This window comes from Zootoca vivipara, chromosome 9, assembly GCF_963506605.1.
Source record: "Zootoca vivipara chromosome 9, rZooViv1.1, whole genome shotgun sequence".
Taxonomy (NCBI): Eukaryota; Metazoa; Chordata; class Lepidosauria; order Squamata; family Lacertidae; genus Zootoca; species Zootoca vivipara.
In genome coordinates this window covers 42202805-42216018 of record NC_083284.1, presented here as the reverse complement: position 1 = coordinate 42216018, position 13214 = coordinate 42202805, and the positions used below count along the sequence as shown (strand labels likewise).

The window sequence follows — 13214 nt, the reverse complement described above, 5'->3', positions numbered from 1 at the left end:
ATTTCGATTAAAAACAAGCTTTTGTACAGGGTGGATAAAAATCACTGATTTAAAAAAATTTAAAATCGGATTTTTTAAATTTAAATTGGGTTTTTTAAAAAAATTAATTGGGTTTTAAAAATAAAATGCTTTTGGAGAAAAAATATTTCTGAAGATAGTTTTCTATTTAAGTTACATTATAGTCCAAAGGCTATTCATCAGGAAATAAGGATTTGTTTTAAGGTTTTTATGTGTGCTAAAAATCAGTCTAAGTTGTTTTTTTTAAAAAAGTTCAACCACATCAGTTAACAAACATGGATACATAAGCTATAATATTATTGCTTTAGTTAAATAAATTGTTTAATTTTTTATTAAGGAAATGATTATTTTCCTCCTTCCAATAAAGTACAGCAGAAACATTCTCCAAATATAAAAGTAACTTATTAAACCTCACAATAATTTAATAATAATAATAAAATTTTATTTATACCCCGCCCTCCCCAGTCAAAAACCGGGCTCAGGGCGGCTGACACCAACAGAACCACAATAAAACATAAAAACAATTAATTAAAATACAGATTAAAATACAGTATTAAAATTTAAAGTGCAGCCTCATTTCAAGTAGGCCATAAATCCAAGCCATGAGGGAGAAAAACACAGGGGTCAGGCTGAGTCCAGCCCAAAGGCCAGGCGGAACAGCTCTGTCTTGCAGGCCCTGCGGAAAGATGACAAATCCCGCAGGGCCCTGGTCTCCTGGGAAAGAGCGTTCCACCAGGTTGGGGCCAGTACTGAAAAGGCCCTGGCTCTAGTAGAGGCCAATCTAGCCATCTTATGACTCGGGATCTCCAGAATATTATTATTTGTGGACCTTAAGGTCCTCCGCCGGGCATACCAGGAGAGGCGGTCCCGTAGGTACGAGGGTCCCAAGTCGCATAATTATCTATGTATTTCTAACAGTATAACCAAATCAGTAATTTTTGATATAATTGTAAAAACTACTCTGAAAATTTATTATTCCAAAAATAAAACCTTCATCTGGTTGTAAATATTAAGATTATACCAGCAAGAATGAGTCTTTCTCATTGGAAGCTGCCCAGAGTGACTGGGGAAACCCAGCCAGATGGGTGGCATATAAATAAATTATTATTTCTGTAAAAATGATTTAAATCAAGTCATACTGACTAGTAATTTGAATCAAATACAAATTGCTTTTGTATCATGTATTTGTATCACGTCATTCATTCATTCCCTTTTTTTAAAAAAACAAAAACATTTTTATTCGATTTTCCAATTCAAAATTATATTTTAAAAATTCATATACAGAGATTCCGCCAAATGTCAGGCCTTCTTCCAACTGCCGTGGGACTGACTCCAGGTACAAATGATGAGGCTGCTGAACAGACTGTGGTTGGGGGCATTGATTAGGTATTTTTGTACAGGGAGTGTAATTGTTGCTGTTATTGATATTAATTTTTGTAGCTTTATTCTGTACCTTTATTATGATTTATGTGGAAATTGTTCAGTTTGGTTGTGTACTTTTTGATGTTTTATTTATCCTTTATGACTACTTCAGCTGTATTTTGAATTGTGCATTTCTTTTCATGGCGTAAGCCACCTGCAGCATGGCTATAACTGGAAAGGTGGCATGCAAATAAAATGATGTATGTATGTTTACACTGGCCACTCACAGAAATCCTCTCAAGGTCAAATTTTAATTAAATGGTACAATTCTGTATCTTGGCTTTATCAGCATGTGTGTGTGTGTGTGTGTGTGTGTGTGTGTGTGTGTGTGTGTGTGTGTCATATGGTATAATGCTTCTCCATTTATTTATTTTTTAATCAGTTCACATAGAAAATTGCCGTGTCAGGAAGAAGACTAGCTTTCAACTACTGTATTTCCCTGGCACCCACTTTTCTATTTACAGGGATTTCCATTATTACTAAGGAGCACTCAGACATCTGAACCCCCACCTGAAAGAGTACTGCTCAGATACAGTTTTATTGAGAATGGGGTCTAAGTGGCTTTGCAAATCTGTTAACATTAAATTGGAGGAAAGAAAGGAGCACCAAGCTGAGAAAAGGCAACAAAAGGGTTGAAGGCTGCATTCTTCTAGAGTTGGTTTTAAAACAAACATGATGCCAAGGAGCATCATTTAGTGAACATTAGCATACCTGTCGTTATATAAGGCCATGGCTTTACAAGTCTTGGTGAAATGTAACTGTATAAGATTTGTTGGTGTCACTATACTAGCTCAGGACAGCCTCTAGTAGTGGCGCAGAGACTAGCAAGCAAAGCTGCACACGCAGTTCTCTCCCATATAGCAAAGTCTAAGAAAACATCCAAGACAGCACAAAACAATACGGAGATCATTAACATTATATTTATTTATATTCCAGCTTCATACAAACTGGATAGAAGCATAAACATAGTACATTTCTACCATTTTCAACAAAAATATATAACCAATATGTACAATTATTGTATTAAAAATACAAAAGGGATACAGACTCCACCAATGTCTTTCTAAAAGACATACAGGTACAAGTAGTATCAAAAGTATGAGGAAATCACCAGTTAGTTGTACATTCTGCACTTGACATCACAGAGTGAACTGAGATTAGCAGTCCTATGGTCTACAATTACTTAATGCCTATATAACATTTGTGCAACTTGTGATACAGCTAGGTTTGTTCTGTCTTGCTATATGCACATGTGGTCCATACCCTATATAATGAAACTGGCAAATGCATATTACATGTAAAATTACAAATGTATAATTGACAATGTGATATATGGGCAAATAAGACAAAAGCCATGAATACAGGAGAAAGAGAATAATTAAATAAAGCACTGAAATAATTCAATACAGTGAAAAAACACTGCAATTTGATCTTTAGAAGTTGAAGTTATTTACGTTTATCTACTGATCAATATGATCAGCTGAGTTCAATGAAAAAAAATTCCAAGACCAGCAGTTCCTCACATATGAGTACTGCTCAGATTGGCAGCCTTCACTTTTCCGGAGTCTGTGCAAAACCAACACAAAAAACAGAAAGTAGGGGGTGTCATTTCATTTCAGTCACTCAAGGATTAATAGCAGCTGTGAGCATGTGATTGCTACCCGATTGGCCTTCTCCTATACATGCAGTGTTCCATAAAAGTAATCCACAGTTGTGATTATTTTTGCACTGCTAAGGCTGGTTGATCTTCAGAGATTGCTCCTCTTTATATAAAGGTTGTATCACTTCCTAATGCAAAGCCAATAAAAAAGCCTATTACATCACTATTAAGGGTTGGCATTAGTTGCAGTGTCCTGCATTGCCTTAACTGTAGTATTATCCTCATAATTTGTGTGTGACAACTGTTAGTGTATTACAAGGATGAAAAAAAGGAAAAATATTTGAAGTAAAAGATGGAATTGCCATTTGTCAAAGTGCGACAAATGTTTTTATTCACCATTCTGTATTCCTCAAGGCACAGGAAAGGGATGCAAAATGGATTTGCATCTATTAAAATGCAAGACTAATTGCCCTGCATCATTATAGATGCAAATTAGCAATACCAGCAATTCCAAAACTGATCAACTGTGCTCCGAGTGTGGAACACTAAAAATGAAGGTTGAAGGTCAATGAAAGGCCGAATCCTCCCTATAGACCACCCTTATACTATAGGATTTTTTTAAACCGCTTCTTAAAAAGTACAAAATAATACTGAAATTATGCAGGTGTAACTCCCTCCCTCCCCCCAATACAACATTTATAGTAGCAACAAAGGCATTGTAAACAAGCAAACAAGCACTATGTACTTGAAGGAATTCAACATGTTTCTCTTGGTAGGGTAAAGGCCAAATGTAGCTTGTCAACTAGTTGATTTCATTATCCCAACAAGGTGAAGTGCACGGATTGTGATCAGTGGTGGGGCATGACCCGGTGATGCCTGGGGAGGGTGGGAGCGTGCCGCCGTGGGGTGGGGTATGCTGCCGGAATGACTGCATCCTTCTCAGCCGTCCTTCCTCGGATCTTAATCACAATCAGGCGTAGCATGAGGGGTGATGGGGGGCGTCGCCCCAGGTGCAATCTTGTGAGGGGGGTGCTGGGTGCCAGAGCTGCTGCATCCTTCTCAGCTGGAGGGCAATAACTTCACAGTATTTCACATGCAAGGGAGAGATGTGGTGGCTTCATGCACCAGCCCCACACTGCTTTTGTGGGGATTGTGGGACCTGTAGGGCGCTCAAGCTACTGCGTCCCCCTCAGCCACCCTTTGGCTGGAGGGCGCCCAGAAGAGATGTGGCAGCTTGGGCACCATGCAAAAGCAGTGAGAGGCCATAAAAGCAGTGTGGAGCCGGCGCATGGAGCCGCCACATCTCTCCCTTGCATGTGAAATACTGTGAAGAAATTGCCCTGGCACTTTTCAAACTGTGTTGCTTGAAATGCACAGTGCAGCGTTTTCCCCAGCTACCGCTGTTGCTGTCTTCCACATCACAGTATATTCATATTACAGCTGTATGAGAGGACTAAAAAATTCTAAATAGGCCACGGCTTTACAACCGAGAGCTTGACTACCCTACGTTCTCCTACAAATGGACCTTGAGCTTGTTTGGAGGTTCTAGCAGGGGAGCGCAGCTATCGTATACCCTTGACCGAAGAACGGTACACTCCTATCTGGGAAGGTCGTCCTCTTCCACCGAGCGCGCAGCTTCGGGAGGGACGCACATGGAGCGGTGAGGGAGGAAGGGGACACCCGCCTAGCTAGCCAGATCAGCCGAATCAACCCTGGCGATCAATGGGGTGACAGATGTCGCAGCCAGATCACCCTCACCGATACCACTGAACCATCCAGAAATACATGTCAGCATTTTTCTTAGTTGGGAATCAACGTGTACTTCCAACATCTACACATCACAATGAATAACTGACTGCACTTCCCCAATGCCTGGAAGCATTTAAAACCTTCCTCTAATCTTAATCACAATTACAGGCGTAGCCTGAGAGGTGCTGGAGGGGAGGACATTGCCCCACGTGCAGTCTTAGGAGGGGGGGGGGATAGGATGCCAGAGCTGCTGAATCCTTCAGTTGGATAGACGCGGCAGCTCTGTGTGCTGGCCCCACACTGCTTTTGAGGGCAGTGCCGGACCTGCAGGGTGCCCAAGCCACCACATCTCTTCTGGATGCCCTTTAGCTGGAGGGTGGCTGAGGGGAACACTGAGGGTCCCATGTTGCCTGCAAAAGCGGCGCAGGGCCAGCGCATAAAGCTGCCACATCCCTTTTGCTGAGAAGGAAGCAGCAGCTCCAGTGCCCTCTGTGCTCCCCCCTGAAGCCGCCCCCCCCCCACTATACCTCTGAATGTGATTAAGATCTGAGGAAGGTTTTAAAAAAATGCTTCCAGGCATTTGAGAAGTGCAGTCAGTCATTCATTGTGATGTGTAGATGTTGGAAGTTAGAATGATACTGTGATGTGGCAGACAGCAACAGTGGTAGCTGGGAAACCACTGCAATGTGCATTTCAAGCAACACAGTTTGAAAAGAGCCAGGGCAATTTCTTCACAGTATTTCACATGCAAGGGAAGAAGAGTGCTGGAGGAAGGGGGAGAAGCCCCATGCTGCTTTAAGGCAGGGAAGGAGGCAAACAGGTCCACCATCCTTTAGAGTTCCAAGGCTCCTATACTAGGGGCGTCGTCTTGTGCTCTCCTTTAAGTTGGCTCACGCAGGATCCAGAAAGCCCCAGTTCTTAGACGGCAGAGACTTGCTCATCTTCTGCAAACACAACAGGATAGGAGGTAAATACATTTCAAGGTATTTAGAACTAAAATAGCCAATGTATTTATATGTTAGGCTTGTTCACTTGTAACACTAAACCCATAGTGTAGCAGGCACATTCACTCACCATGCCCTCTCCTGTGCAGCCAGGATCAGGACTTTGGAAAAGAAGGTAAATACTAGCCATGAATTCTGGCTAGTTGGTACATAGGAATCGGCTATTAGAGTTTAACTAACCAAAGTATGTTTTGAAACAAGCCAGCTTCATAGCCCATGGTTTTAAAGTTGGTCTGTTTAGAACAGGGCAGGCAAATCTGTGGCACACTGACTAATCTTGACCCACAAGGCCATTTCCCACGCCCCACTTGTCCATCAGCTAGTATCACTGAGTGAAATCAGCTGCTTATTACAAGGGCAAAGTACCTCCCTCTGTTATCTGCTTCAGCAGCATGTTCACCTGGTGAGCAGAGAGTTATAGGATCTGGCTGGTAACAGGCATACTCAGCCAAAGCCCTGCAGTACACTTTAATTTCACTGGTTGGGCTGTTTGCAAAATGGCTTTCAAATATTCCTTCATGGTGCTTCAAAGCACAATGCTACCTGATGCCCCTATGACATCAGGTGATTGACAAGTGGACAGCACTACTCACATGTCAAATTACACCCTCCAGAGGTGGGGAGATAAGGATTTGGTCTACCAGGCAGAAAAATGTCCCTATCCCACTTTAGCCTTCTTAGGCTGTCCAGCAAAAGCTGAAGGGGTGAAGCAAGAGCCTTTGTTTGAGTTTGTGTACATAGCGCTAAACCACAAGTTTACTTTTGCATGTGAACCAGCTCACTGTGTTTACATCTCTCAAGTAAATTCTGAACCTTATGTTTCTTTCACCATGGTTCTTCCATTTACCCTTTAGATTAAAATACCATTTGGCTGCTTTGCCACCTCCACTTTAATTTTACCAAATCACACTGTTTTTCTTCTGCTAATTAACATTCAACTTAGTAAAGTTCTAATGTATACACCTTTGCTACAAACATTACATGGCCCTGCACTTGACTCAATATTAAATTACAATCCTAAGAGCATTAATGTGCTGCAGAGGAAGTGCAAACTTTACAGCTTTTTAGTCTACAAAGTATTTGAAGATCTCTTGGATTTTACACCAAAAAGAAGAATTCTGCCCATGGAAAATCCTCCCTCTCAGAACCAAGATATACACCACATAAAAACAATCAATAAATGGTTGTATGAGCTGCCAGCACTTCCGTCATAGGAACAAGAAACAAAGCCAGGAACACTTCTGAGCTCAGAGCTGGATAAAAGTGCATGCCCTCTCCTCCACCTGTATAAACTGTTCTGGATGCAAAAGCACTTATGTGGAAACGAACCCTTAACTTATTATTTTCAAAATGTGATAAGATGTTTACCATCCTCCTCTGTGGAAAACCCTTGAGACTGATAGTGAACCAGATGTGGGTCTGACTCATTTGGTTTGTGCCACTGAGGTTTGCCCACAGGCCTGCTAGATGGAGGACCTTGCGGTTGCTGCTGTGAAGCTGAAGTCCCAGGAGCTTCACTTGACCGTGCCACCATCCTAGACCTCTGAAGTGCCACGTTGTAATCCGGAGGTTTTCGGGCTGGGTGGGAAACTCCTTCAGCAAAGTCAGCAATAGGTATTCCTACATAACCAGGCGGGGTTGGTGGTGGTTCACGATAGCGGCCCTCTTTTCGAGCTGCAGTAAAATAGTGCATCATCAGCAATGATAATCATTTACATATATTTGTTACAACTATTATCTATGCCTGTACTTAGTTCTATTATGTCATAATCCTGGTAGCTCTGATGTTCTTCCAAGGGAGTTGAACAACTTGGCATTAAAAACAAAACCACAGTATGGGCATGAGGCAGCCCCAAAGTAAAGGCATTTACATTTCACTGAGTCCAAATAGGAGTTGAGCACATTCTTAAAACTCTCCCATTCAAATCAATGGAATCTAAAAGTGCTTAATTCTGGCTGGATTATACAGGCACATCCATACCAAATACCTATACACCTACATATTAATTTTTTTTACATATTATGCAATTAAAAACATAGACATAAGCAAAGCCACAAAGAAAAAGAACAAGTGAAATAGAAGATAACTAATACAAAACCTAAGCCAATTATAGAAAGCAGCTTGTGATAACACTTAAATTATGTATATAGGGCATGGTGACATCTTGAAAAAGAATCTCAAACTTAGATTTGTAAAGAACACAGTTGATAAAAAGATACTGTGAAGCATAGACAATATATGACTGTGCTTTCATCTTCTAGCAAAAAAGAGAAATAGCACTAACCCACTTCACATATTGAAGTATATACAGTTCTCACTTGAGGTGATATTTTGACAAGATTCATGTTTTGCCTAATTCTCTCAGCATAGTTAAATAAAATAAAAAAGTATTTATAGTTCAAATAATAAAGCACATATATTGTGCTCAGGTTAGGAGTTCTGTACTCCTTCCTTATGCATCATTATTAATATACTTTTAAATGCCTATATTGCCTTTCCAAAAAGAAGTTATCCAAGATAGTTCACAAAACAACATAAAGAATAAATACATGAATTAGCTGTAATAAGTGAGAAGGAATCTTAAAATCCAGAAAGTAAAATATTTAAGAAAAGCCAAAGAAATGTGCTCCCTATTATATTGACTGGAGAGGGGGAGCATGGCAAAAATACTCAACGACTTAAGAGTGAGGGCAGGAAGATCATTATGTGATGATGTAATAATGTAGCCCAGGGATGTGAATTTTAGGAGAAGGGGCTAAATGCAGTCTTTTGGACCACTCTAGTCAACCCTTGGCCACACACCTCACTGGTTCTGCTCCATACCTATCCTCTGAATGCCTTTGCCTGGTTGGAATATGAACTTTAACTGTGATCATGTTTCTCGCTTGCCAAAATGGAGGATGGAGAGAAATCTCTCTGTCTGCACCTGCATGCATACATGTTTGTATGTGTAAAAATGAAGTAGCCACTGTCGTTGATTACTGAATCATTTTGGTTTGTGCATATAGCTGATGAGTGCTTGAAACATCAGAGAGAAAGAATAGTGTGAAGTCAAGGGATTATCCATGAAGAATATATCCCAGGGACCACCAGTCTGTTTAGCCAGTGTCAGGGGAACATTTCCCCTTTTCCATATTTCTGTTGAAGGTTGTGGGGTTCCCCTTGTCACTCTACACACCAGAATCTGTGACATATGCAAACTGGCAGAAAAAACTGTGCTGTCAGGAAAGAAACACAGGAAACAGCCTGCATTTCCTAAGGCAGGTTATTTGCCCATCCAGTTCAGTTTTATTGCTAACTGGCATCAGCTCTCTAGGGTTTCATACAGGACACTTTTGTCAGCCCAGAAGATGCCGACAACTGAACCTGGACCTTTTGCATGCAATGCAGTGCTCCACTCCAGATCTACAGCCCTTTCCCATTTATATCCTGAAATCCTATAGCAAGATTTATTCAAATTCTTTCATCTCCTGCTCTCTAACACCAACATCTTCACATTTTTATATCCCTAGACAAGTTTAAATCTGCATTCGTGATTAAGGCATAGAAGAAAATTGTGCTAAACAACAAATTGCAGTTGTTCCTGATGGAGGTATAGGGCAGAGCACACTAGAGCTATACTATTGACATACACACAGAGAGAAAACTGTACCCCCATATTATAAGACATTAGCCTAAGCATATTAACAAACTAGAAAGGAAAAGAAAACCAGAGTTTATGTTAATGACTGAAATGTGGGCAGTTCTGAGGCAAGATAAAAAATATATATATATTTAACTAAAAAATAACAATGGAATATCTGTAGAAGCACAAAAGGCTTTACTGAAAAAGCAAAACATAAGTTAAGACTATGAGCTGGCTTTATGTTTTATATTTGTAAAATAAATTCATATTTATAGCAAATATGTAGGATACTTTGTGGTAGACAAAGGTAAACTTACCAATAAGACCCTTTGTATTACTTGTTGACACAGCTATATGAGCTGGCATGGGAACTGGCTTTGAATCCTCTGCTGTCATAGATGTTATGCTACTGGTTTCAGCTTCAATTGACACATCCTTCCCACCCCTCCGTTTTATGGTACCTGTATCACCTTCAGAGTCCTCTCCCCAGTAGCCTGTGGAGGATGCCCAGCTTGCTCTGGACTGTGCTTGATCAAGGCCCTCCCTACCTTGACTCTGCCTGCCATACTTTGTGCCATGATCGGAGAACATCATCGGGTCCATGTGGCTGCCTGAGGCCCACAGTCCTGCCCCATCGCCTGAACTATCGAAATGAGCATGTCCAAAAGGAAGAATCTCCCAACTTCGCTGGTGCTGTATTGTCTGTATATTGTCATGGGAACCACTTGAACAAGAAGTCCAGCTGCCACGGCCACTATCCGCTGCATCAAGTGATGCTCGGTCTCCCTGATCCTGTGACAGCTCCTCAGTGCTAGGAGAAGAAAGCATGGTTGCCCCAGCATACAAGCCTCTGTTCTCTGACAGTGGTGGGTAGTAGCTAGAAGAACACAGGAACAAAATAATTAATAGGCATAAAGCAACAATGTTGCCACTAGCAATTAGAATATCAAACAGCAGTAACAATTTGCACAAAGCATTTTGTTCAATTTGTAGTACAGATCAGTTAACTCTGAAGATGTCTGTGCTCAAATTCACATCCTTCAATAGCTGCCAAATATACATCTAATGAAATTATTGTGATACTTTGTGCACCAGCTGAACATTAGATCAGAAGTATCACTGGGTGTTTTTCAAAGAGAATTGTGGATCTGGTAAGAGTATTAGGAGCATGCATCTTCCCCATCCTTTCCCTATTATCTCTTGGAGATGCAGATATATCATCTAATACCTATCAAAATAATTGGGGAAAATATTTAGGACATTAGTCACTAAACACTATCTAGAACTGGATATGATCAAATGTCCATCAACAAAAAATCAGTGCAAATTTAAATGAAACTTTCTACAAGTTCATTTTTCATTGGTGCTTAGAGGTCTCTTGGTGTCTTAAATAGTGAATTCAGCCCTTTAATATTTAGTGAAAGAATTTGCATTATATTCATTCTCTGGTAGTTTAAACACAACTTTTCCCAAATATTGATTCCTTAATTTTGAGAATTATATAAATATAGTCCCCAGCAGTAACATTTTCTAGATTTCCAATTTAAAGAACTAATTTGCACTTTCACCTCCTTTCTCCTTTTCCCTTATTGACAACAATTTACTTTTCTTTGTTCTTCTTGATGCAGTGCTTCTCTAGTCCCACTTGCTGATTCAAGTTGTATTTATTAGCTTCATTATTCTGTTTTTATATTTGATAAGTTTGTTTGTCCTTTCCAGTATCTAAACTAAATATTCCTTCCATCTGTTATTTCCTTTGATTACCTAATGTTTTAGCCACAGTTTCTTATTCAACAAGACAAGTAGTTTAAATGAGGTCCCCCATTGATATTTTGTTAATTTTTGCCCAAGCAGTAAGTGTGAGAAACTTGAATTCCATGATTTTACTTGAAATATCTGGGTGCATATCAGCTAGGATTTTAAACAGATTTCCAATTAAAATAAATGTCTCTCCTGTCCTGTAAGTTGCCAATTCTTTTAAACTGATAAATGTAACCGAGATTTCTCTCAAGCATTCACTAAACACTCACTCAAAAACTTGGGACCATTCTATTTTAAGATCCTATTCTAAAAGACGCCTCAGTCTAAGCTGATCAAAGTTTGTCCAAATGTATATAATTACACAAGCGTTCTTTTAAGAAGACTACTAGGTTTCCCCTCTCCATTCCTTCTGGAAGACCCTTACATTTTAAGTAAATAACAGGATATTTGGGGAAGATCGAGCCAAGAAAGCATTATGTATTATGGGACACAGGTTTGCAGTGTTTTAGTTTTCCTTTAAAGGCAGAGTCACTCAAGTGATGCCTTGTAACAGAATACATGATCCTAAAATACATGATCCTAAAAAGTATCTACAGCTCTAGAGTAGGCTTTTAATAAATGTAATTACAGAGATATGTACTACCTACCCTATGCTGTACTGATCTGGTTCAATTATGGCTCTTCGGTCAATCCTGCCCACTCCAAGATTAGTCTCCACAATGCTGACTGAGTGCCTCTGTCTCCTGTCATCATGTAGTGATACTGGCATGGAGTCAAATGAAGAATTGCTGACAATGCTAGATCTGGAAGAAATTTCACTGTGACCAGAGTCTGAAAAGTTATCCACGGTACCACTGGGAGCCAGAGTATAACCTGCACAGGGAAGAGTGATTACAACCATTTTCATCATAAACTTTTCAGAATTAGTATAAATATTCAAATTATGCAGCCCCTGTACCAAAATTACTTTTAAAATTGTTGTTGTTTAAAATCTGAGGACAAATAATTTATAAGGGGGTGTTTATAATATCATCTTATTTTTAAGATAGAGAATCTGGGGGGAGAAAACATTAACAGATGATATTTTAAAGATTAAAAAAATTTACTTGCAGTTTCAATATCTAACTAACATGATTCAAATGGGCTCCACACTGTATGCCTTTGCCATCCATTGGGATAGAATCTGAATAGAGAAAACCAACAGTATCCCTGGACAAAGCCCACAGCAATCCAATTATACCGGTAGGAATCTAATTCTGCTTAAAGCGAAATAAATGGGGTGGTGCTGCCACACATATGAATAATAGTAAACATGCTTGGTTCCACAGCCAGGATTGATGCATATGGGAAACACAAATATGGTCTCATTTGTAGAGGAAGCTTCATCATAATTCCAAAATAAAATACTTTGCATGAAGATTTTTATTCTACCCAAATTGTCTTCGTGATACCCTTATACATTTCTACCCATCCTTGATACTATGGAAGACTGCACACATGAATGGTTTCAGCAAATAGGGGTGAACAACTAATATTCAACAACATTATAGTTCTTGGCACTTGGATATGGGGATCGTTAGGCTACTTTAACTCCTTCCCCAACTGCATCTGAGAAGGCAGGAACATAGGAAGCGGGTTCATTTAGCTCAGTATGCCTGCACTCAGTATTGACTTGCATCAGGATTTCTGACAGAAAATGCTTTGGCTTGCATACTTAGAATGTGACAACTTTGTGCTTTTAGGAAATGTCTGCCCATGCTAAATCACAACTGACTACTATTTGGCATCTTAACTAGGTTTAAACAGTTATCACTAACAATTACGAGAGAGGAGAGCTTGTGAGAGGTGAGGAGTATTTAGACCCTGGCATACTTTTCCTTGGAGAGCTCTGTGGCGAGGTGGGAGGAGAAGATAACTGTGAAGATGCATTTGAAATTGTGTCCTCTGCTTGTTTCTTATGACGATCCAAGCTTCCCTCTTCAGAGAGTGAAAGAATTTTCTTTAAAGCTTGTGGAGAGTTTATGCCTTAAATAA

At 39.9% G+C, this 13214-nt stretch overlaps 1 protein-coding gene across 5 annotated transcripts in view; it reads right to left on the bottom strand.

The window, feature by feature from the left end:
• Positions 1-4642: 4642 nt before the first annotated feature.
• The window catches only part of RAPGEF2 (Rap guanine nucleotide exchange factor 2), a 165477-nt gene continuing 156905 nt past the window's right edge, over positions 4643-13214 (bottom strand). For 4 of the 5 annotated variants that reach the window (XM_035111547.2, XM_035111549.2, XM_035111548.2 and 1 more), the window contains 5 exons: positions 13053-13205; positions 11828-12053; positions 9737-10296; positions 7162-7467; positions 4643-5733 (listed from right to left, as the gene is read on the bottom strand). In XM_035111547.2, the coding sequence (XP_034967438.2) occupies positions 5708-5733; positions 7162-7467; positions 9737-10296; positions 11828-12053; positions 13053-13205 (1271 nt within the window). In that variant the 3' untranslated portion in view covers positions 4643-5707. The remainder of the gene's footprint in view (positions 5734-7161; positions 7468-9736; positions 10297-11827; positions 12054-13052; positions 13206-13214) is intronic. The other variant, XM_035111550.2, reaches the window with a different exon arrangement.